Here is a 22169-nt window from a genome sequence, read left to right as displayed (position 1 = left end):
ATTTGCTGACATTTTTCTAAGTTGTTACTGTCCCTTGTACTTGAGAAAAATATAATGCGAGCGAAGCGAGCACGAAATTTTTGGAATTTGACACTGTTGTGGACTTTTACAAGCCATTTTTCTAGAAATCGATCAAAAATCCTGACTTTTCCTGACATTTCAGGAAAATCCTATTATTTACTGACATTTTCCTGACAATTTCCCCATTTTTTTGAATTTCCTGACATTTCCTGACTTTCCTGACATTCCTGACAAAGTGGACACCATGTGTATTTATCGAGGACATTAGGTCACATCCTTTTTTTACCAACTGAAAATAAATTGATAAATATAAAAAATGCATTTTGATAATATTTGAAAATCACTTTTCTTACCTAATGAAGGTGTTTCAACCGTTCTCTGTTCTTCATTCCAGCCACACAATTGATGAATGCTTTCGATAACGGTTGGAAAGTTTTGAGGTCGAATCATTCCCTGCAGATCATTTTGGCGCAATTCTGGGTTTCTTTGCATTGCGACGAGGAATCTTCCCAGTTCGCGTAGTTTGTTGCTAATATGATATTCTTGATCATCATTGTTGAGGTGCTTGCGGCAAAGCATGTTACCATATTTAATTATTGTTGGATCCATCTTAACTTTGTTTCCCACCTCGTCTCCCCTCATTTTAGAAATGATCTTGTTCAAGTCATTTGAAACTTCCTTTCTCACTGGTAGCAGAAGGACTGCCTTGCTCTGGACACGTCCCTCAACTCTCCTGTCACTTCGGCAAGGACAGTTTTCCATGTGTCGACGGAGATCACGGCGGTAGTAAAACTCCAAGCAAAATTCGGAAGGAAGGAATTGTTTAAAGCTGGTCGCTTTGATCGGGCGTTTCTTCACGATCAGTTCCCCCCTCAATTCTGTGAGAACCTTCATGTTGTGCCTGTAATTCCCTATTCGTCGCAGTTTGTCAATAATGCGGCGCCTTGCTTTCTTTTTATACTTTCGTGTTTCCAGACTGTCACTTTTTTTATAGCTTAGGGAAACCAGTTGGGCAACGTCAGGCTCTGACCGGTGCCTTCTCTGCCAGTGTCCAACAAGTTTTGCTCCCTTCTTCGGGCAAAACAGGCAATGATACTTCTTGTCCCAAACCCTTTTCTTATTCCTGTGGCGAGAGCACTTCACGTAGATCTTTTCAGTTGTTTCAACTTCAGATTTTTCTTTTTCTCCTTCTTGTTCTTGTTCTTTTTCTTCTTCATTTTCACGTACTTCTGGATTTTCTTCTCTTTCTTTTTCTTCTTCTTCTTCTTCGTCTTCTTCTTCTTCGGAACCTGAATATATAAATTAAACATACTACAAGTACCAAACCAGAAATGTTTTTCTAATCTTGAAATATCTTTGTTGGAATTTTTGACACTTTGAACCTTTGCGAAAAATGAGGGATAAAGGAAATAGGGTTATGCAATATAACATTCAACATTAAGATTAGAGATACATTGGCCAGGAACGGCTGTTTTGTCCAGTTTTTCCATTTTACATTATTTTAAATAGTATTTTTTTTCTAAGAGATCTAGATACATCGATTCAAAGGTAGGCTACTAAAGCAAAATCTTAGCCCCTAAAAATCGTCAATTCTGTGCAGGCGAGCAAATTTTTGAAAGTTAATAAATTTCTATTCAAATCCATTGGATAGCTGATTTCAAGTAAATCTGAAGAACTTCTTGTAGGGAGTCAGGAAAAATCAAATCTCGTCTCAAATCTCTTCTCCCGAAAATTTTCTCAGTCTAAGTTTCACTTTTAGTTGCCTGCTGAGGGTCTTTACCACCTTATACTGGTAGGTTGTGATGACAAAAATCTTTGAAATTTCTATTTTTTTTCTTTATAATTCGAAAAAATACATTACACGTACGACCATAACATATACTACTAACAAGACAAAAATCCCCCCACCCGCAAGGCACGAAAATTATATCGCTAAGGATACTAGACTATAGGAAAATCAAAGATTTGAGAAAAAATATAAAAGGAAAAAAAGGAGAGCTATGTGAGTAGGAAATTTCAAGCTAAAATAAGACACTACTAAACCGTTCAAACTCGAGAAGAAATTCAATGACAAAATTGAGCAGTGCATTATTTATGTCAAAAGTAAAATTAGAATGGCCATACAGCAAAAGAATGAAAAGCTTTAAAAATTAAAAAGTTTTCTCCAGTCAAACCTACAAACAAGAAAGAATGACCGAGCTATCTTTCTCTTAGAAAGACGATGTTACATCGAAAAGGTAGCAAATCTTCACAAGGGCCCAATGACTTTTCCCCCGCTTGGGACAGGCTGGCTGTCATTAACCCTAGTCATCATATCAAGATGACAACAAACTCCAGGTCGACTGACAGGAGAAGAAACCCCGGGGGGGAGTACTAGGGTTGGCGAATGAGGGGTATGTGCGGACGGGACCTCCGAAAACCGACCCTTAGAGAGACTGATTTTTGCTGAAAAGGTGACCCTTAGAGAGACTTTTTGAATTTTTTTTTCGACTTTTGAAAAAAGTCATACCCTTAGAGAGACTTTATTACAATTTTTTCTCTGGAAATCAAAAAATTTCCTAAAAATCCTGAATTTTCCGACCCTTAGAGAGACTAATTTAAAACTTTCTGATTTTTCCGACCCTTATAGAGACTTTGAAAGGTGAAAAAACCGACCCTTACCGTCCGCACATACCCATCACCCATTTTTGCCTAAGTGCCCCCCCCCCCGGGGAAGAAACAATATGGATCAAGAAAGGTGTCAACTCCTTGGGCACCAGTCATCGACGACAATAGACATATTATAGCAGTAGAATAATTTGTTTATCCTCCATTCATTTACACCGCTTTACTTATACCTAGTTTTGATTTCCTCTGTCTTTTAAATTCCCTAATACTTTTGACAGATTTCTAAGGCTTGGGTCTTAGAAATGCAAAGATTGCTTTTTTTAAAGTGGATACTGAAGGAAGATCTCTTATACGACCATCTAGGTTATTTCACTGTGATATGCAGTAAGGATGAAAAGAGTTTATTCGGAAATGCTCAGTTCGGATATTAAGTGGATAAATTGGAGTTCTTGTTTTTAAATTGCCCGGTGCTGCGAGTCTAGCTGGGAGGTAGTTACGTAGATAAGAGGGAGCTAAATTATTTAAAATTTTGTAAAAGAAGATCATACTTTCGCTATAGCGACGATCAGCAAGACTTTCAAGACCAAGCTAAGAATATAGTTTTTCTTGAGACGTTCCATGAAAACAGCCTGTTATAGTATATACTCGAGCCTATACACGGAAGTAGAATTTCCAGGATGGTCGTATATGATATCTCCATAGTCTAAAGCGGTCTGATGTAAGATTTGTATAAAGTGAGCAGAGATTTTCTAGGTACATGTTTAGGAAGTCTATTAATAAACCCAATACCCTTGTTGACCTTTTTGATTTTTTCATCTTCCTGTACCTGATTGGGATTATTTTCAAAGCAAGTTTTCTTTCCACAACTCAATTTTGTCATCAACAAAAACTTTCTATTTCAGCAATTTCGAAAGAAAAATTTTCTCTTGTTGGGTCGAGGGAATGTACAGTCAGAAACCTACATTTTGGGGGCCTCAGACCTGCATTTTAAAAACCATGTCACAATGACTAAATTTTATAGTTGGTATAAATTAGTATTTAATTATAACTATGTAACACCAACGTTTAATAAATCGGAAAATAAAAAAAAAAAAAATATCAAACAAAACCATATCCAATTTTATTTAATTTGAAACTATGGTCAAAATTTCATTTCAAAAGCTTAAGTAGATTTGGAAAAATTGGCAGATTCCCGAACCTAAACTTTGAGGGCCCCTAAAAATGTGGCCTGTTTTTAATGGATTTAAAAATGTGGTTAAAATTAGTAAAAAAAAAGAAAGGAAAATAGAGGTGTTGAAGTTTTGAATAATCCCAAAAAAATGGTGGCATATCATTTTTGCCGATGCTAGAGCAAATTAAAATTTGATGTACATTTTGGGGGCTATCTACTGTAAGTGGTAATTGAAGGAAAGTTTTGAATATAGTGGGAGACCAAGATGCTTCTGACATTTGCTGGTATAATTGTTGTTAAGTAATAGTTATCGTACGACATTTTCTTCGATATTAACTTTTCATTTCATTGTGGAAGCTTTTCATTCTAATTTTCTTTCTATATAGGAGATAACATGAATAGAAGCATTCGTTCCGAGATTCTTCCGTAATATTTTTCAGAGCCTTTAGGCGAGGAAAAATATCGGAAACAATCCGACAAAATTTAATATCAAAGAAAAAGTTAAATTTCTCTCAAAACTCAGATTGAGTACACAATTAGAGCATTTTATATTTTTTAGATGGTCAGACAATGGTTACAACAAGAGCAGAAAAAAAAAAATTTTCTCAGATTCCCCACCTAGTATTTTGAAAACGATTTTACTCCCTCCCTATTCTCATTTTCCAAAAAAAGATTACCCCTTTTAAAAGAGGGGAGGACACTATGAAGTCTGGACTTTCTTTCAAGAACAATAAATAGAAGGCTTCCGTTGACTGATGGTTGAAAGTTGTCGAAACCAAGAATGCTTTCCGGAGAAGAGAAAGAGAAGAGAAAGCTTACCGTTACAAACTCATTCAAAATTAGATCTCCTTTATGTTAAATAGGTATTTACCAACCTAGTGATTGCTGATCCTTGCTTGACCGGATGCAATATAAACCAATATAATAAGTCTTCCCAACAGAAGACTTGATGAACACAATCCAACTTGAACCAACACAAGAATCAATATGAACGTTTACCATTTACAGATTACACATAAAGCCCCACTGGCTATCATATATTATTGTTTATCACTTTGTATTATTCATCTATAAGGTAGAGATTAACAATCTCCCCTTTCTTTGTCTTTTTGTATTTTTGACAAAGTCTTATTCAACCAACAAAATCAATTTCGTTCCCATCCCTGGTGACCCCCTGCAAAGTGCAGGTTCTACCGTGTCTTGGCAGGATAGTTGAACGACAAAGTTTTCAATATATACATTATATACATTTTTGAACATTTACCATTTCGTTTCGTTTCTTCTCTTCATATCTCTTCTTTTTTTTTTTCTTTTTTTTTTTTTTTACTCATTTTTGTTGGTTGTTTTTCATAAAAGAAGAGAATAGTATATACATCATTATTAACAGGTAAATTTTTACATTAAAGCTGATTCGTTGTCAACACATTGACAACCGAAGAGGTATTAGCACCCTTCTTCGTTAAGCAATCAGCTAATTGAGATTTTGAGGGAACCCAAACAAGTTTTGAAATCTCATTATTTTGCAACATTTCACGAATGATTGCAACGTCAACTCGTAGTCTTTTATCAGACAACGACGTTGTTGAATTAGCAGCATTATACAGTGATTGACTGTCTATATAACACTCAATTCTACAACCTTCAGTTCCCAAAACCTCATTGAGAATGCTTTGGAGCCAATAGCACGATTCAGCTGCTTCTACAAGTGCCAGCATTTCAGCTGCAAGAGTGCTCTTTACCACTCTTTTGATCCTCTTTGCCTGCCAAGCAATTGGTGACAGTTTCTTTGAGATATCGTCTGATAGCAGTATGATATAGCCTCCTTGTGATCCTCCATCATTAAGGTTGGCATAGGATGCATCAGAATGCACAACAAATTTTAGGTGATTGATGTCTTTCAATGGTGGGAGCTTGATCATGACATCATTTTGCAATTTCTTCAACACTTTATTAGCATCTAGGATGTCGGCTACAGTAGCATTCTTCATCTTTGATGCAAGTTCACAGCAATCAAACAAAATATCTGGTCTGGTTTGCGTAGCAGCCCAATTCATCTGACCAACCAGCATACGTAGCTGCTTTGTTTCACCACTTCCTAGTGGTAGATTCCTTTGGGTTTTTCTCTCTTTGCTGACAGGAATAGGCTTTATTGATTGACAGTATCGTGTTTGTTCAATTTGGATTCCATTCTTTGTCTGTGTGATATTGAGTCCAAGATACTTGAACGAACCAGTTTCTTCTGTTCCAATCTCGAACGTTTGTTTGAATGGTTGGATAACTTTCTGCACAAAATCCATGGTGCCACCCCAGAAGAAATCGTCTACATGAATGACAATTATCCCTTGTAGACTTCCATTTTTGTGAGAGTAGAATAATCCTGCATCGTGTTTGCAACATCGAGCCCCAAGTGAGGCCAAAACCTCTTTGACACGAAGGTACCATGCTCTTGGTGCATCTGATAGTCCATACACACAAACATTCAGTTTCCAGATGTTTTTGTTTTCAACTTCTGGTGGGGGCTTAATGAACACATCCCTATCGATTTGTTTGCCTTGGAGAAAGGCTGCACGAACATCGATGCTGTTACATTTCCATCCATTTGTCATCATCAAGGTTGAAGCAAGTCTCAAAGCTTCTTTACTACAGGTTGGTGAATTGACTTGAAACGAGCTGTCTTCTTCAAACCCTCTTGCCACTAATCTAGATTTGATTGATTTCTTTCCATCAATAAACTTTTCAGTGAACACCCATCTTGTTGACACACACTTTTGTCCAGCATCGGGAACTTCTTGGTAAACGTTGTTTCTTCTCCAATTTGCCAGCTCTTTTTCTTTAGATTCGTTCAGCAAAACTGGGTCAACATCCATTCCGTTGACAGAGTAAAAGACGGTTTCAGCTTCTTGGGAATCCTCAATTATTGCACCATTTATGCCATTAGCCTCCTCATCACTTGATTCATTTGGATGCCATTCTTGAACACTGTTCTTCCAATCAATGCACTCGACTGTATTGTCTTCATTTTTAATATTGAGCCAATGTTTGTATTTTCCATTTGCTTTACCAGCCCGAGAAATGACTTCTACAGTTTTCCAATTGGTATCATCCCTTGGAAGATATTTAACTTTTTGTTTTGGTTTCGGTAGTGTGACATTTTTCTGTACCACACTATCTTGCATTTGTCCAGCTACTGATCTAGCGATACCATTCTCTTCAGTTTGTTGCTCAACATTGTTTGTCGGTGTTATTTCTTGTGTGACATCATCATCGGAATCGCTGTCCACACCTTGAGGGAGCTGTCTAGGAGTTGATGGTGCATCTGGATTTGGTACATCCTCCTGATTTCTTGGTGGGTTGTATTGAACTTCTGACTTCTCGGGCATGAGTCGGCAAGGGTGTACACGCACATACACACTTCCATGTTTAACCAACACCTGTTGACCATCTTGCCCAATTACTGTACCCGGACCTTTCCATTTTGGATCATTTTTCCTTTTGTAATACACAGAGTCCTGAGTGACATATTTCACATCCACAGAACTTCCAACATTGTGTCGCAGAGCTCTTCGAATCTTCTCTGATGCTTCAGAAGCTACAAAGGCCTTTCTTGCTGAGTGCATGGCGTTTAAGTTGTCACGTACGACTTCACTTGTTGTCTTTCCTTCAAGCGCAGGTAGTTTGTCGGTAAGTACTGATGGGAAATTCGGATTTCTACCAAAAACAAGCTGATTAGGACTGAAACCATGGATATTGTGTAATGCATTCTTTGCGCTAACTGCCCACGATAATGCGATTCGTAATTCACAATCTACATCCCTCACAATCTTGGTAACATTCTCTCCAATGATTCCATTATGTCGCTCAACCAATCCATTGCTCCATGGGCTTTCAGCAGCTGTAGTCTTGATTTTGATATTGAGATTTTCACAAAAATCTTGGAACTCTTGATTGTCGAACTCACCCCCATTGTCAACAAGAAACTTATTTGGGTAACCAAAAATCTTTATCCAGATGTCAAATAACTGTCCAACGATAACTTCTTTCTTCTTGCTCTTGATGACCGATGATGCACTGTACCGAGTTGCATGATCAACTAGATGCAAAAACCATGTTTTAGAGGATCCTTCTTTCCACTCCTTCAAGTCCATAGCAACAGTTTCGTTTAAGTAATGTGCCATCGACAAACCAACAACAGGTCTTTGGGGTGTCTTTTTGTACACTTGACATATCTTGCAAGACTCGCACACCTTTTTCAGAACGTCAATATTTTCTTGATCATCAACGCCAGCATCTTTCAAAAGACTTTTGATTCGGTGATAGGGCGCATGACTAAACTGTCTGTGTAGTTTTTGCATCATTCCTTTCTTCTCTTCTACTGAGTTTGTAGAACCAAATAAAGCCAAGCTATCGCATTCAGATTTTCTGTTGCTGTTGAGATCATTTGTGCAATATCCGAGTGGGATGCAATAGTGACCAGAGGAAGTGAACATAAGCTTTTGAGTTTGTCCAAAAATTGTGACGTTGTCGTGGATGAAATCAATATTCATTTCAGCCTTTTTCATGGCATCTTTGCTCAAAAGTAAAGGTAAGTCTCCATCGATGACATCAGTTTCGATAAATACATTCTTTCCTCCAATGTATGCTGGTACCTTTACTTTCTTCAAGGATTCCACACTATCTCCATTGCCAAACTTGAAGCTTGTGCTGCTTTTGAATTCCTTCACAGTTGATAGTTGATTTTTGTCCAGTGTCTCTAGATAGCATCCAAGCCACGTTTTTCCACATACATTCTTTGTACATCCAGAGTCCAACACTGCTGTGCCAAGGGTTTCTCCCACAAACTGCTTTAAAGTGTCACTAAATAAGGCTATCTCGTCATCTTCTTTGCTCTTGTTCTTGTGCTTCATTAGATTGTCATATGAATCAGGACAATCCCTGGCCCAATGAAACACTGATCCACAAACCATACAAGTTGAAGGAGCACCGTCTGGTCCAGATGGGTTTCGTCTTGGTTTTCCATCTTGATGTCTTCTTTCCGCACCACCATGCTGTCCACGACCTCCTCTACCTCTAAAATTGAATCGTCCACGATTAGGTCGAGATCTTCCACCACGATTTGATCTATCACGGTAATTTCCATAGTAAACTTCTTCTGCTTCCTCGTCTCTGCTTGTTGTCTCAAATGTCATCTCATCTCGCGACTCAAACTTCACCTGATTGTTTACAGCACCTACATCCTTGCTCTTGTTTGAAGATACCGAGAGGCTCAAATCTCCAAAAACCTTGCGTAGTTGGTCTTTCATTGAATTGTAAGATAGCTCAGTCATTGTTGCTCTAATTAACTTTTCGTGTGAATCTGAGATGTTTGCATTATTGAGGAACTCGTACGCTAAGATACCATCAGGAAGAATCATTTCGTAAGCTTTGGCTTTGTTGTACAGGCGTTCAAACTCGACAACAAAATCTGCAATTGGCATATCATTGGGTCGTTTAAACTTCCTAAAACTGTCATATGCTTGAAACGAGAGTTGCAGCTTATCTTTGAGATACAGTTTATCTAGTTGTGCAAGCACCTTGCTCACACCATCATCTTTATTTAACTCGTCCACCTCTAACTCCAGCGCAGCTTCCCTTGCTTTGCCTTCAAGAGATAATAAAATTGCCAAGCCCTGCTTCTTCTTCTCCAACGAAGTGAAGAGCTGCCAAATGGTTATTTCCTTCTTCCAGTTTTCGTAAGGAACATCCTCCTTCAATGCCGGCGGGGCTTTGATATCATTCTTGTTTGCCATAGTGGATCGTTGTTCCCTCTGCTACCAAATGTTAAATAGGTATTTACCAACCTAGTGATTGCTGATCCTTGCTTGACCGGATGCAATATAAACCAATATAATAAGTCTTCCCAACAGAAGACTTGATGAACACAATCCAACTTGAACCAACACAAGAATCAATATGAACGTTTACCATTTACAGATTACACATAAAGCCCCACTGGCTATCATATATTATTGTTTATCACTTTGTATTATTCATCTATAAGGTAGAGATTAACACTTTAAATGTTCGAAAAGGAAGCTCATCGTATTTCAAATTCAAGTGCGAACAATTTTTGAAACGAATCGAAGAATTGGAAAAGTCCGTGCCTTGTTTAGAAGAAATCCCGGATCTACTCTACGACATAATCAAAGCGGCCGGTGGCAAGTGGCAGTAGAAAAAAGAGGTAAAGGAGATAAAGAAGAAGAAACACATGGAAAAGAAACAAAACGACAAAGAACTATTTTACAGGTGCAAAAGCAAATTTTTCTGTGAAGGTAAATGTGCCGCCTCCAAACTGAAAGAATGCTCGGTTTGTCATAATATTCTTCATCGTCATCATTGTTCGACCGCAATCGAGACAATGGATTCAACTCGCTGGCGCCAGGAGTCGCAGTCGCACATGGCAGTGTCCAAGTCACTAAACCTCAGCCCAGTGTCCCTACAGATAGTATCTGGAAAAGTTAACTTTTAAACTTAGATTTTTAAGGGACTAATTCAGGTTTCCACAACAAAAGAGAGGAAATAACCTCAGAGGAAGCACGATAGCAGTGTCCGGCGAACTGCGCTCGCCTTGCTCGCAAAATCACCAAGCCAGATTTCAGAGATCCATAGATGATTTTATTTTAAAGTGCATTTTGAATTATGGTCAATTTTCCAAAAACCTGCATTCTGTGGGGTACCTGCATTCTGTGGGACAGGGACTGTTTCAGTCATATTAGAGGACATTATGGCATTTCACAGCAAATGCAAAGTAAAATAGAATCATACTATGTTCTGGAACAAAATCCTTGTCATTTTCATCATCATCGTCAACTTGGTTGTTTTCACCACCACCATCTTCTTCTTCTTCTTCTTCTTCTTGGTCAGTCATCTGAGAAAAATAAAGCTTGCTGTATACGCTAGTTTGACTTCAACAAAACAGTTTCAAGCCGAATGCAGAATGGAAATACCTGACATTCAAGATATAACTCGTGACTTAATATCCGTGGGGCACTCGATATGAAAAGCGACCGTATTTTCGGCCAAAAAAAGAAGTAAATTCTGATCCTTACAGTGAATTCTTTTCTAATTTTCTCTGTCAATAGGGAAGGGGATTAGTAATATTTTCTAAAATTTTCCTTTTTTGCAACTACCCTTGAAGTGTGAAAGCTTAACCTTTAAATAGTGTACGAGCAATCTTACCTCAAATGAAGGAAAGTCTCCTCCAAGTGCTGAATCACAGGGAATGCTCTAAACAAGGAAACGAGGTAACGCTTAAAAATATGAAACTAAAAAAAAAGTTTAAAGTAATGAGCTAAAATTTACAGGGACATATGCAATAAAACCCATAAAAGATTTAACAGCAATTACAACGTTAACTTATTTTGACGAGAACTAATTTCGGCGATCGACGGTACTTTTTATTTTGACGAAAGACCAGGCAAACCTTGGCTTGTATATGCATTTTTCAGCTATTTACATCGAAAATAGGGTTTTTTTGTGTGATTGAGGAGAACTTGGTGAATGCCCCCATCCCTAAAAAGAAGTGGCAACTTTCAAGCTCGCTCGCAAAATTCGCCAAAATAAGTTCCTTTATTAAGTTTAAAAATAAATTCTGACAAGATCACAAACCTCGTTAAAGGATTCAGTAGCTGATACTTCATGATTTTGCTGTATCTGTGAAAATAAAATTCGCACATTCAATGACGATGATGATCCCCTAAGATAAGTTTCCTTTAAAAAATTAATATAGTAAAAAGTGAAGCAAAAAGCCCAAAGTATCCTAAAAAAGAGTCATCGAAAAACATTGAAATGAGTTTTGCAGTAAGTTTGTAAATCATTTAAAACATGTTCCTAAAAGAAACTAATTTTCACTGAAACTTTCAAGTATTCACAATTAGTTAAAAATAAAAATTACCGGATCAAAGAAGCCTTGCTTATGCAGCACCTTGATATTAACCAAAGGCTTAAAGATAAACAGAGATGAATATGATACCGAGGTTGTAAGAGTCAAATCAAGTCAAATCAATTCTCAATTTCTTTTTCTCCTTTTATTTCAACTTCATACTTATATGTATGAGCTCACAAAATAGTACATTCACCATAGCTTCTAGAGCATCCTTCCTATTGGGAGAAGATGTCGCGATTTTTAAATCAAAAGATTATTACTATTCTAAAATGAGATCCAGAACCAAATCAAAACTTACCTTTTTAGAAAAAGGGAGAACGTCATCATCATCATTAACGTCATCATCATCATTAACGTCATCATCATCATCATTCTCATCATCATCATCTCCATCATCATGATATTCAAACATCTCCTAGTAAAACAGGAAAAATGCGTTGCACAATATTGTAAATGTTGTCTCGAAGTTTAAAAACTATAATCTATTGCTTGACGATCGCAGAAGACTTTACGTTACTTTAATACAGATCATTTTATACTCGGTTACCTTTTTATTCAAAGATTCCAATGGTGATGGCTGTATCTAGGAGCGAAAAGAAAAATAGACGAATATGTAATATGGAATAAATGAGTGCTTGAAAAAATAAATATAATATAATATCAACACGAGTTTCTCCCATTTTTACTATGATCTCTTAACGATAAATAATGCTCAATTCCATTTTTGAATGTCAAAACAATTACCTACTAAAATAATCTATAAAAATAGACGAGCAAATATTAACCTGTTGGTTACTAGTTGCAGCGTTTCTGTTTGAAGCCTTTCTGCTTGATGAATGTTTTCTCTGGAAATTTAAAAAACAAAATGCAAATGGAAGAATCTCCTTTATCCAGAAAACAAACTGTTACAGAGAATGTTAAAATATAAAATTACAGGTAATAAAATTCCAAATTGGATCAAGTTTAAATTGAGTAGTGTTGTATGGAATTTCAACAGAACAACCAAACTTAATTTTCATAGAAGTTCACGTAGTATCTCTTTATCTCCCTCGACACTTTATAGACATGTTAGAAACAGCGCAAAACCAGTACGAGTTAAGTCATTGAAAGTTTACCTCAGGCGTACTTGTTTCATTTACAATGTCGCTTGTATTTGAAGCAAACTAAAAGAAATAATTCATTGTAAAAATAGTACATAACACAAAATTCAAAATGCTCAAATTATACCATGCTTTGATTACACAAACACTTGAATATAGAATAGCGAAAGACAAAGTAATTCAAAAAGAAAGGAGACACTATACAAGGCTGATGATTATATTACCTCGTCATTCTGAAATTTGGCTTTCTTCGACTGTATAAATTTTTGAAAATGTATGTCTTTCCTTTTCTTTTTTGGATGTTTTACTTGTTCCACCTTAGGAAAAAAAAGAAAGAAAGAAAATAGAAACAGACATTTTGGAACAGCTGGGAAGAATATTTTCATTTCGAATCAACGCGTTTCTTTATTCAAAACTTTCCCATAACTACTTGGTCTACTACTTGGGTCGTTTATTTCAGGGATATTTTCAAAAGATTTAGATTCAGAGCAAGTTACAAAATATATCGAAAAAAGGTTAATGGTTTGCAGAAGTCGTCAATAGTTTATCGTATTCTTTAAGATTTATTTTAACAATTCCAAACATATTACTTACATATTCCACTGATTCATCAGATACATCAAAATCTAAATAAAATGGAATATGATCAATTCAACTTAAAATAATAAGTATAACGTTTTTGGTACAGGTTGAGACCACTTTAACAGGCAATTTTATCCCTTCTTTAAAGGACTGTATCTTTTGACCTAAGTAACATTATGAAAAATCTGAATACAGATTTGAAATCAGCGAGGCTGAAATATTCTACAAATCCTCAACTGGTTTCTGCTTTTTAAGAGTTTTTAAGAATAACTAATTACTGATCAGTCTTTGAACAACTTTCTACATATTTTTATAACAACTTTTGGGTTATTTCAAGGGCACAAATCTTTAACAACTCAGTCGCTTATAAAAAATGTTCATTCAAAAGATTAAAATATAACAGGTAACAAATGCACCTTAAGTTCTTATTTCGAGCCAAATTAGCTGGGCTAAATCTGAGAGAAAATTACAATCTAAAATATCTACTGTCTGAAAGTTTCCTAATTTTGATGCTAGTGCTTTACAATAACTGAATCTAAACCTTTTATGTCTTTCGATGAACAACGCTCAGTCTAAAAATTAAAAAAAAATCACATATAGATAACAAATTAGCAAACAAAATCTGTCTGAAACTTTGAAATAAAAATAAGCAAGAGAAATTTTGATGGTTTCACCGGTTTTGACAGAGAGCAGAAGAAATTTTCTTAGGGTAATGAAATAATTAAAGAATTTGGGGTGAAGGCAAAAGTGATATCTTAAGGAAATGAATTTTCACAGAATTCAACTTAGTCATATAGGTCGTTAATTATGGAGAAAATGATTTTATTGCTATTATCACTTTTTCTAAAGAACATGTCATTTCTTTTATTTCAAGTAACCAATGAGTTAAACATCTTGTAAAAACTCCAGCTCATCCCAAAGCAGACACAACTTATTGATATAAAGCAAACTAACCGTAAACAACTGCTTGCCATTAACTGGTAAATCCTCTTTCTTCATCGGATTTCTGAATGTTTGAAATTCTTCCTAAAAAGGATCATTTATAGTGTCTAAGAAACCTAGCTTTTAAAGTCAAATACATTAAAGATGCAAATTACCCACAAACATAGCTGTGCATGGATACAGATAGCATTTTAAAGCCTACAATATACAATCTACCTACTACATCACCAGCATAATTTTGTTGGCAATTTTAGGTACCTTATTAAGGGAATTTATTTTAGCAAATTTGGCGAATCGAGAAAAAATTTGTCAAAATTAGTTATTATTATTATTATTATTAATTTATTTGTTAATGCAGGTCAGGTTCTATATACAAAATTATATCATCTTCAGAATGACATCATTGATTCTATCAGAGTTGCACTTAACAGGCTAAAGAAATCGACTTTGAAGAAAATTGCTTCCGAAATTATCTCACGTGGTCCTTTGGTTTCTCTTGACTCTTTCTCTGAGCAACACTATCTTTACATTTTGGATATCATCGAAACTCTTATTTATATTCCACTCCCTAGTAAAGCAAAGAAAGTAGCACCAAAACATATTTGCAATGTATTTTTTGACAACAAAGCCATAGAACTCATTCATCTTCCTTCTATTTTAAACCAACCTGACATTTTAGAACTTCTTCCTGAACCTTTGACGACCAAAGAAAATAGACCAGTTGTCACTTATTCTCTACATAAAACTATACGAAATAAAATTCTCAATTATCAAGACGCTGTAAATTCTATTTTTATCGATGATGAGGTCTCATTTACACTTGACTCTGATCGTTGTGAATGTGTTAATTCAGAATTTTGTGATCCTTTCCACCAACACATTATAACTGGTGATTTGAGAATTGTAGAAAATTCTAAATTACGTAAACTTTTAACTAAAGGCCCCAACTACCGTGAACCAAAACGTGTAAATTTTAAAACAGCTTTAGAAAATATCATTACTAGTTTAGATGAATGCATTGATACTTTAGAGCAAAAAACTAAATTCAAAGCTAGGGCATTTAAATTTTGGAGGGACACAATTATTTCGAAAGTTGAAATTAAGATTAGAAAACTCAAAAAGAAAACGAAAATACATGACACTAAACCTATTCTAAAGAATCCAGAAGTGCTGGCATATCTGGAAACCTTACAGAAAAGATTTGTCATTGTCACAATCGACAAAGCATCTAAGAACTTTGCTTTGATTTGTAAAAAGTTTTATGTTTCTAGATTACTGAGAGAAATCTCTGGAAATAACACCTATCAGCCTTCTAATCTTGATTTGAACTCCATTTTAGAAAATAGCGAAAACTTGTGTAAAACATTTGGATTATCATTATCTGACAAAATGAAAACTCTCCCCATTATGTATTGGATTCCTAAAATGCATAAGAATCCTATTGGTTGCCGCTTCATCATTGCTTCCAAATCATGTAGTACCAAACCGCTGTCTCGTGCTGTATCCATGGTCTTCAAAGTTCTATACAAACATGTTGAGCAATTCCATCATAAATCTCGTTTCTTTTCTAGTTTCAATAAGTTCTGGGTTGTACAAAATTCTTTGCCTGTTATTGGACATCTTAACAGAATCAATGCTAAGAAAAAAGCAAAACGAATTTCGACATTCGATTTTGCAACACTGTACACAACCCTTCCACACGATCTTCTCATTGAAATTTTAACCAAAATTATTAACTTTGTGTTTGATTTAGGTTGTAGAAATAAACTTGGTTTTTCAAATACTTCAGCATACTGGACTACAAAAGGGAAGGATGATAGGTTCTTTACTAGTACTTCACTGTCTGAGTGTGTGTCCTTTCTGATAAAAAATTGCTTTTTCAAAGTTGGCAATTCTATTCTTAAACAGTGCATTGGAATTCCCATGGGAATAGATCCTGCTCCTTTTTGGGCAAATTTGTTTTTGTACCATTTTGAATCTGAGTATGTCAAAGGTCTCATTTCTGCTAGTTCGCCTAGTGCCTATAACTTCCACTCTGTAGGTAGATTTATTGATGATTTGTGTGCCTTAAATGACAGAGATGAGTTTCATAATTGCTACAAACAGATTTACCCTAAAGAACTAGATCTCAAAGTTGAGCACCATGGAAACCATGCATCGTTTTTAGATTTAGATATCACCGTTGAAAACAATATTTTTAGATATAAACTTTTTGATAAGAGAGATGCCTTTCCCTTCTTCATTGTAAGGATGCCACATGCCGACAGTAACATCCCATCGTGCATTTTTTATGGATCCGTCTTTTCAGAAATTTTACGGATAGCACGTAGCACACTCATGTTTGAAGATCTGACTCCTAGAGTCACTGAGCTTTTCATTCGAATGCGAAACCAGGGTGCTTCAAACGCTTTCTTGAAGAAGCAAGTTGTCAAATGTTTTTCCAGGTTTCCTGACTGTTTTATGAAGTATGGGAAAACCGTCGAAGAATTTTTACATATTTTCAAATTGTGAAATTGTTTCTTGTGTATTGTATGTGTGATTGTGTTTTTTTTTGTTTTTTTTGTCTAAAGAATTAGCATTAGCATCGGAGGTATTCATTTCCTGCTTTTCTTTGCCCTGTGCGGTTCTCCCGTCGCGGCACGCCGAACCGGGTTCTCGGCCAACTTACGATTCTATTCTTTTCAGTTTTTGTGTGATTTTTTCTATTTTTATGTAAGATTGTGTTTGTTGTAGTATCTGTTTGTTGTCTGTTATTTATTTGGAAGCTGCTGGTCAGTTCCTTTTTTTAGTATGTTTTCCGAAGGCGACTGAGTGTGGGCCCTTAAACACGTGGAAAGTCACTATGCCAGTCACAAGTCTGGGACTTCGGGTTTTGTTTTGTTTATGTATCCTTTTTTTTTTTTTTTTTTTTTTTAAATTTATTTGATGTGTTTGCTTTTGTATTTGTCCCCATTTTGTATGTATTTTGATGAACTTACGGAAGTGTGTTTATCAAAAAAGTTTTTTGCAATTCATTGTTTCTCCACTATTACTTTTCTTCTATCTTCATTTGGATTAGGTTTTTCTTTCACATACCACTATTTAAATTCCCTTTAACTTTTTGCTAAATTACCCTCTGTTTCGGAATGATTAAAAAATAAAAAATACCAAAAAAATCGTAAATACACACAATTAACAAAAATATTCTTAACTTTTTTCGTTTTTATCAGTTTGAGTTATTTATATATCAATACTTTTCTTTTTCTAAAATGACAGATATTACATATCTTCACTATATATATATAAAGCAGAAATGGTGAATGAAAATGTTCGTTTTTCTAAACGTTTTGGTCTTGCTGTTTCTGAGAAGGACTTGGATCTTCCATGTATCTATTGGACTCCAAAGAAACACAAGACTCCTACTGGTAAACGTTTCATTATCGCTTCAAAACATTGTTCCACCAAACTGATTTCTAGATCTGTCAGTCTAGTTTTTAAGCTTGTTTACAGACAAGTTGAAAATTTCCATACCAAAGCAAAGTTTTTGAGCAATTATAATAAATTTTGGGTACTTCAAAATTGTGATCCAGTACTAGATTCACTCAACCGAATCAATAAAAAGAAAAACGCCAAATCTATTTCCACCTTTGACTTTAGTACATTGTACACAAAGATTCCTCATGACAAACTGATTAAAGAACTATCAGAGGTCATTGATTTTGTATTTGATGCAGGTAACTGCAAGTTTATCGCTATTTCTAAAAATGATAAAGCGTATTGGTCAAAAACAAAACCCAAATCTTCTGTGTCTTTTACACAGAATTCTTTGAAAACTGCTATGAAACATCTGATAAAAAATTGTTTTTTCAATGCAGGTGATATTGTTATGTGTCAAGTGATCGGGATTCCCATGGGAATCGATCCGGCGCCATTTTGGGCTAATCTTTTCCTCTACCAATACGAACAAAGGTATATGAGAAGGATCATTGAGGAAAATAAGGTTAAGGCTCGCCATTTTCATTCGACTAAAAGATTCATTGATGATTTGTGTGCGATCAATGACGGTAACTTGTTTCAGTCTGTGTATAGAGATATCTATCCAGATGAGCTTGAACTCAAAATTGAGCACTCTGGTAATCATGCTTCTTTTTTAAACCTGGATATTACCATCAAAGACGGGATATTTATTTATAAGTTGTTTGATAAACGGGATGCATTTCCTTTTTCCATAGTCCGAATGCCACATAAAGATAGCAACTTGCCAGAATCGATTTTTTATTCTTCTTTTGTTGGTGAACTTCTCAGGATTGCTCGTTCTACGTTACTTTTCGAGGACTTGAAAGTTAAAGCCAAAGTTTTTATACAAAGAATGCGATGTCAAGGTGCTGAAAACGCAAAGTTAGATTGCAGTCTTCGACGGGTTATAGTTCGTCATTTTTCAGAATTTTCAAGATTTCAACTCTCTCAAGATTCACTCGTTCGCCAGCTCTTGCGGTGAGCGGTCACGGTGTACGGGGCTTCGAACCGGGTTATAGTCCGATTTTTTAAATTCTCATTCTTTCCCCACTCTTTCCATCTTATTCTTTGAACTGTAAAATGTGTGTGAGAGCCACAGGGTTGGATAGTGGCAATCCAATCCCAGTTCCTTCTCTTCTAGTATACTTTCTTCAACGTTGTGGCAGAAACGTGTCAAAGGTGTGGCAACTTTGTCTAGTAGAAAGTATACTTCTTTTCTCATTGTAATTTTAGTTTCTTCGGCTGGTTCCGTGTTACGTTTTAGTTTATTTTATATTATTGCGCGCGTTTTATACTTTCAATAAACACATCTTTTTACTATCTTTTATCTGTGGTGGTGTCTAATTAACACTGCTTGGCCTACCTACACAACCCTATTTCCATCATATAGGAGGATATTTTCACAAATGGCCGAAATCCTGTGTAGGTCGAAAACTGAGGAACAGATAATGTGTTTTCTTGAAATATTTTTTGACTCATATTGAGTTACTTCTTTCCATCTTAACTCATATTGAGTTACTTTCTTCCTTAAAGTCATTTTAGATCACTAGTTTTACATTGACGGATTTCTATGTCATCATATTTTCCTATTCTACTCCAACCTGATTGATTTTCTGTGAATGTTCATTCTAGATTTTTGTTGTATTTGTATTGTCTTTTTGTTTTGTGGGTTTTTGTATTTATTGTTTCCATTGTGAGTAGTTGAAGGTTTTATACTTCTAGACTATATATACTATATATATATTTTTTTTTTTTTTTTTTTTTTTTATTTATTTGATGTGTTTGCTTTTGTATTTGTCCCCATTTTGTATGTATTTTGATGAACTTACGGAAGTGTGATTATCAAAAAAGTTTTTTGCAATTCATTGTTTCTCCACTATTACTTTTCTTCTATCTTCATTTGGATTAGGTTTTTCTTTCACATACCACTATTTAAATTCCCTTTAACTTTTTGCTAAATTACCCTCTGTTTCGGAATGATTAAAAAATAAAAAATACCAAAAAAAATCGTAAATACACACAATTAACAAAAATATTCTTAACTTTTTTCGTTTTTATCAGTTTGAGTTATTTATATATCAATACTTTTCTTTTTCTAAAATGACAGATATTACATATCTTCACTATATATATATATTATATACAATTCCATATACATTGGCAGTAAAGACTGATGTGGACCTGCAGGCTAAAAAACGAAAAAGTAAAAGCAACCACTGCAAAGGCAAAGTGTTTTTATACATGCAAAACTTGAGGAGATGGGATAAGGTTTGGTGTTATTTCTGTGGGGAAAAAAAAGTTCCCACCATTCTTCCCAAATTACCCAATTATTGGACCATTTTCGAGTTTTTAGATCCGGATATCCTAAGCTCCTAAGTCTTAATTCTAATGTTAAAACTCAGTTAAAACTCACCCAAAGTTACAGCACTTTAAAATCATTTTTGGTTTTAAAATTTTGTTGGGAATTTCTTCGCCTCATATAAATGTCAATGATTGTAGAGATCACCTAGAGACAGACTAAAATCAAGTTAATCTATTTCAAATACCTGCTTTCTCCAGAAGAGATTTCGATCATTATAATTATAACGAACTTCCATTCCTTCTTGTATATCTTTTATGGCGAAAATTGATACACATGGGATGTTTTGACTATTTTCAACTATCTTCACTGCACAATTGGGTGTCTTCGAGTCGTTTATGTACCGGCCAAGTCTATCTATTTTTGACGCATCAATACTGTGAAATATGTAAATAAAACTAAATAATTCTTCTTTTTCTTCATAAAACCTAAAAGTAAACTTTCAAATTTCATTTTGTAAAATCGAAGAGAGTAGTGCCACAAAAGAAAGTACGAACAATTTTTGCAGCCAAATATAATGAAAGGACAAGAAAAAAAAAAAAACTAGAATCTTTTCTATATTTGAATGAATTTTCCCCTCCCCCAAAATAATGTTGAGTATAAGGTAACCGTTTCTATCCTTGTCTGAAAATCAAAATGTTACAAAGAAATTTGCTATTCAGAGTCCACTGACCCAATATGATAGTTGTAGTGTAATGAAAAAATTAAAGACAATCTTTTGCTTAATATTCACCTTCCAGAGTTACTTTTCTATGTTAGAAAGTGCTTGACCTCCCCTCCAAAATAATGTTGAGTAGAATAGCACACTATCCTTTTAAACAACATTTTTTGGGAGAAAACATATCAAATGAGATTGTAGTTACCAAAAGTTAGTTTTTCGATGAGATACAAAGTACAAGTAGCTTTTGTCGTTGTCGTCTTGCTTGCTCAATCTATTTTCACCTTCTTTGCAAGTTATCCTTTCTCCTTCGTAAGATGCAATGAATTCACCTTTTGTAATCAGTCGCTTAGCAAAGACACCATAACCTAAAAAAAGGTAAACAAGAAGTTGAAAAGGAAAAATATAATTTCATTAAATGACAGCTATTCTACAAAAACATCTCAAGAAAGGTCTGAATCCATTCTAGCAAAGTCCTATAACTTTTTAACAGTCTCCTCATTACTTGTTACTTATGTTTCACATCATCAAGCTTTTCCCTTTATTTATTTTTACAACCGAGAGTCTCTTTAACCAATATTGAAAAGTTACATAACATTTCAAACTCAAACTTTGGTACGTCACTTTTAAACAAAACATACCAATTAAATCATGTATAAAAAGTTTTTCAATGTACTCGGGATCTTTCTTTAATGCCAACCATTCCAAAGCAACCGCGTTATTGTCAACTTTGATTCTTTTGGGCAACACCTAATTGATGAAATTTTTATTGAAATATGTAAAGAAATATATCCAAGTACTTTTATAGCATACCCAGCTAGTTTATTTTTATTCTCAACAATCTTTAACAAACAGAAATCTTGAAATTTTTCACATTGCCTGACAATTGCATAGCATGAAACATCATGTAGCATTATAAGATTAGTTCTATACTTGTTCGATATTTTTCTTGAGCACTCTGTGACTATTTTCTCATGGTCTTTAAAAACAAATACAAATACGTACATGAGTTGGCTCTTCGAACAAAGTTACCTTTTTAACACGAGATCCTGTTCCAAAAATACTTCCCAATGCATCAACTACCTAAAATAAAAGATAGAGCCCAGTTTGTTTATCCCAACCAACCTCTTTCTTTGTATTTTTCTTTTTTGCAACATATACTCTTAGGTTCCAAATAAACGGGGGGGGGTTCGAATAAACGGGGGGGTTGGAAAATTTTCTAGATTTTAATAAACGGGGGGGACCTAATTGCCGGGGGGTTGGAAATTGTACTTCTGAAACCCAAAAATAAGGTAAAAATAGGCTAAAACTAC

At 35.1% G+C, this 22169-nt stretch overlaps 1 protein-coding gene across 1 annotated transcript in view; it reads right to left on the bottom strand.

Moving 5' to 3' along the window:
- Positions 1-22169, bottom strand: part of LOC136801346 (uncharacterized) — a 33204-nt gene that overhangs the window by 8943 nt on the left and 2092 nt on the right. Inside the window, exons 2-18 of the mRNA XM_067057981.1 lie at positions 21889-21939; positions 21498-21606; positions 21062-21224; positions 20386-20575; positions 14357-14428; positions 13944-13974; positions 13415-13446; positions 13045-13137; positions 12836-12883; positions 12506-12565; positions 12268-12303; positions 12019-12135; positions 11730-11777; positions 11444-11488; positions 11015-11062; positions 10601-10703; positions 375-1310 (exon numbers count right to left, since the gene is read on the bottom strand). Of these exons, the coding sequence (XP_066914082.1) occupies positions 375-1310; positions 10601-10703; positions 11015-11062; positions 11444-11488; positions 11730-11777; positions 12019-12135; positions 12268-12303; positions 12506-12565; positions 12836-12883; positions 13045-13137; positions 13415-13446; positions 13944-13974; positions 14357-14428; positions 20386-20575; positions 21062-21224; positions 21498-21606; positions 21889-21939 (2182 nt within the window). The remainder of the gene's footprint in view (positions 1-374; positions 1311-10600; positions 10704-11014; positions 11063-11443; positions 11489-11729; positions 11778-12018; positions 12136-12267; positions 12304-12505; positions 12566-12835; positions 12884-13044; positions 13138-13414; positions 13447-13943; positions 13975-14356; positions 14429-20385; positions 20576-21061; positions 21225-21497; positions 21607-21888; positions 21940-22169) is intronic.

This window comes from Clytia hemisphaerica, unplaced genomic scaffold, assembly GCF_902728285.1.
Source record: "Clytia hemisphaerica strain Z4C2 unplaced genomic scaffold, Clytia hemisphaerica genome assembly, whole genome shotgun sequence".
NCBI lineage: Eukaryota > Metazoa > Cnidaria > Hydrozoa > Leptothecata > Clytiidae > Clytia > Clytia hemisphaerica.
Note: the sequence above shows the minus strand (reverse complement) of the source record. Positions and strands in the feature narration are given on the sequence as shown.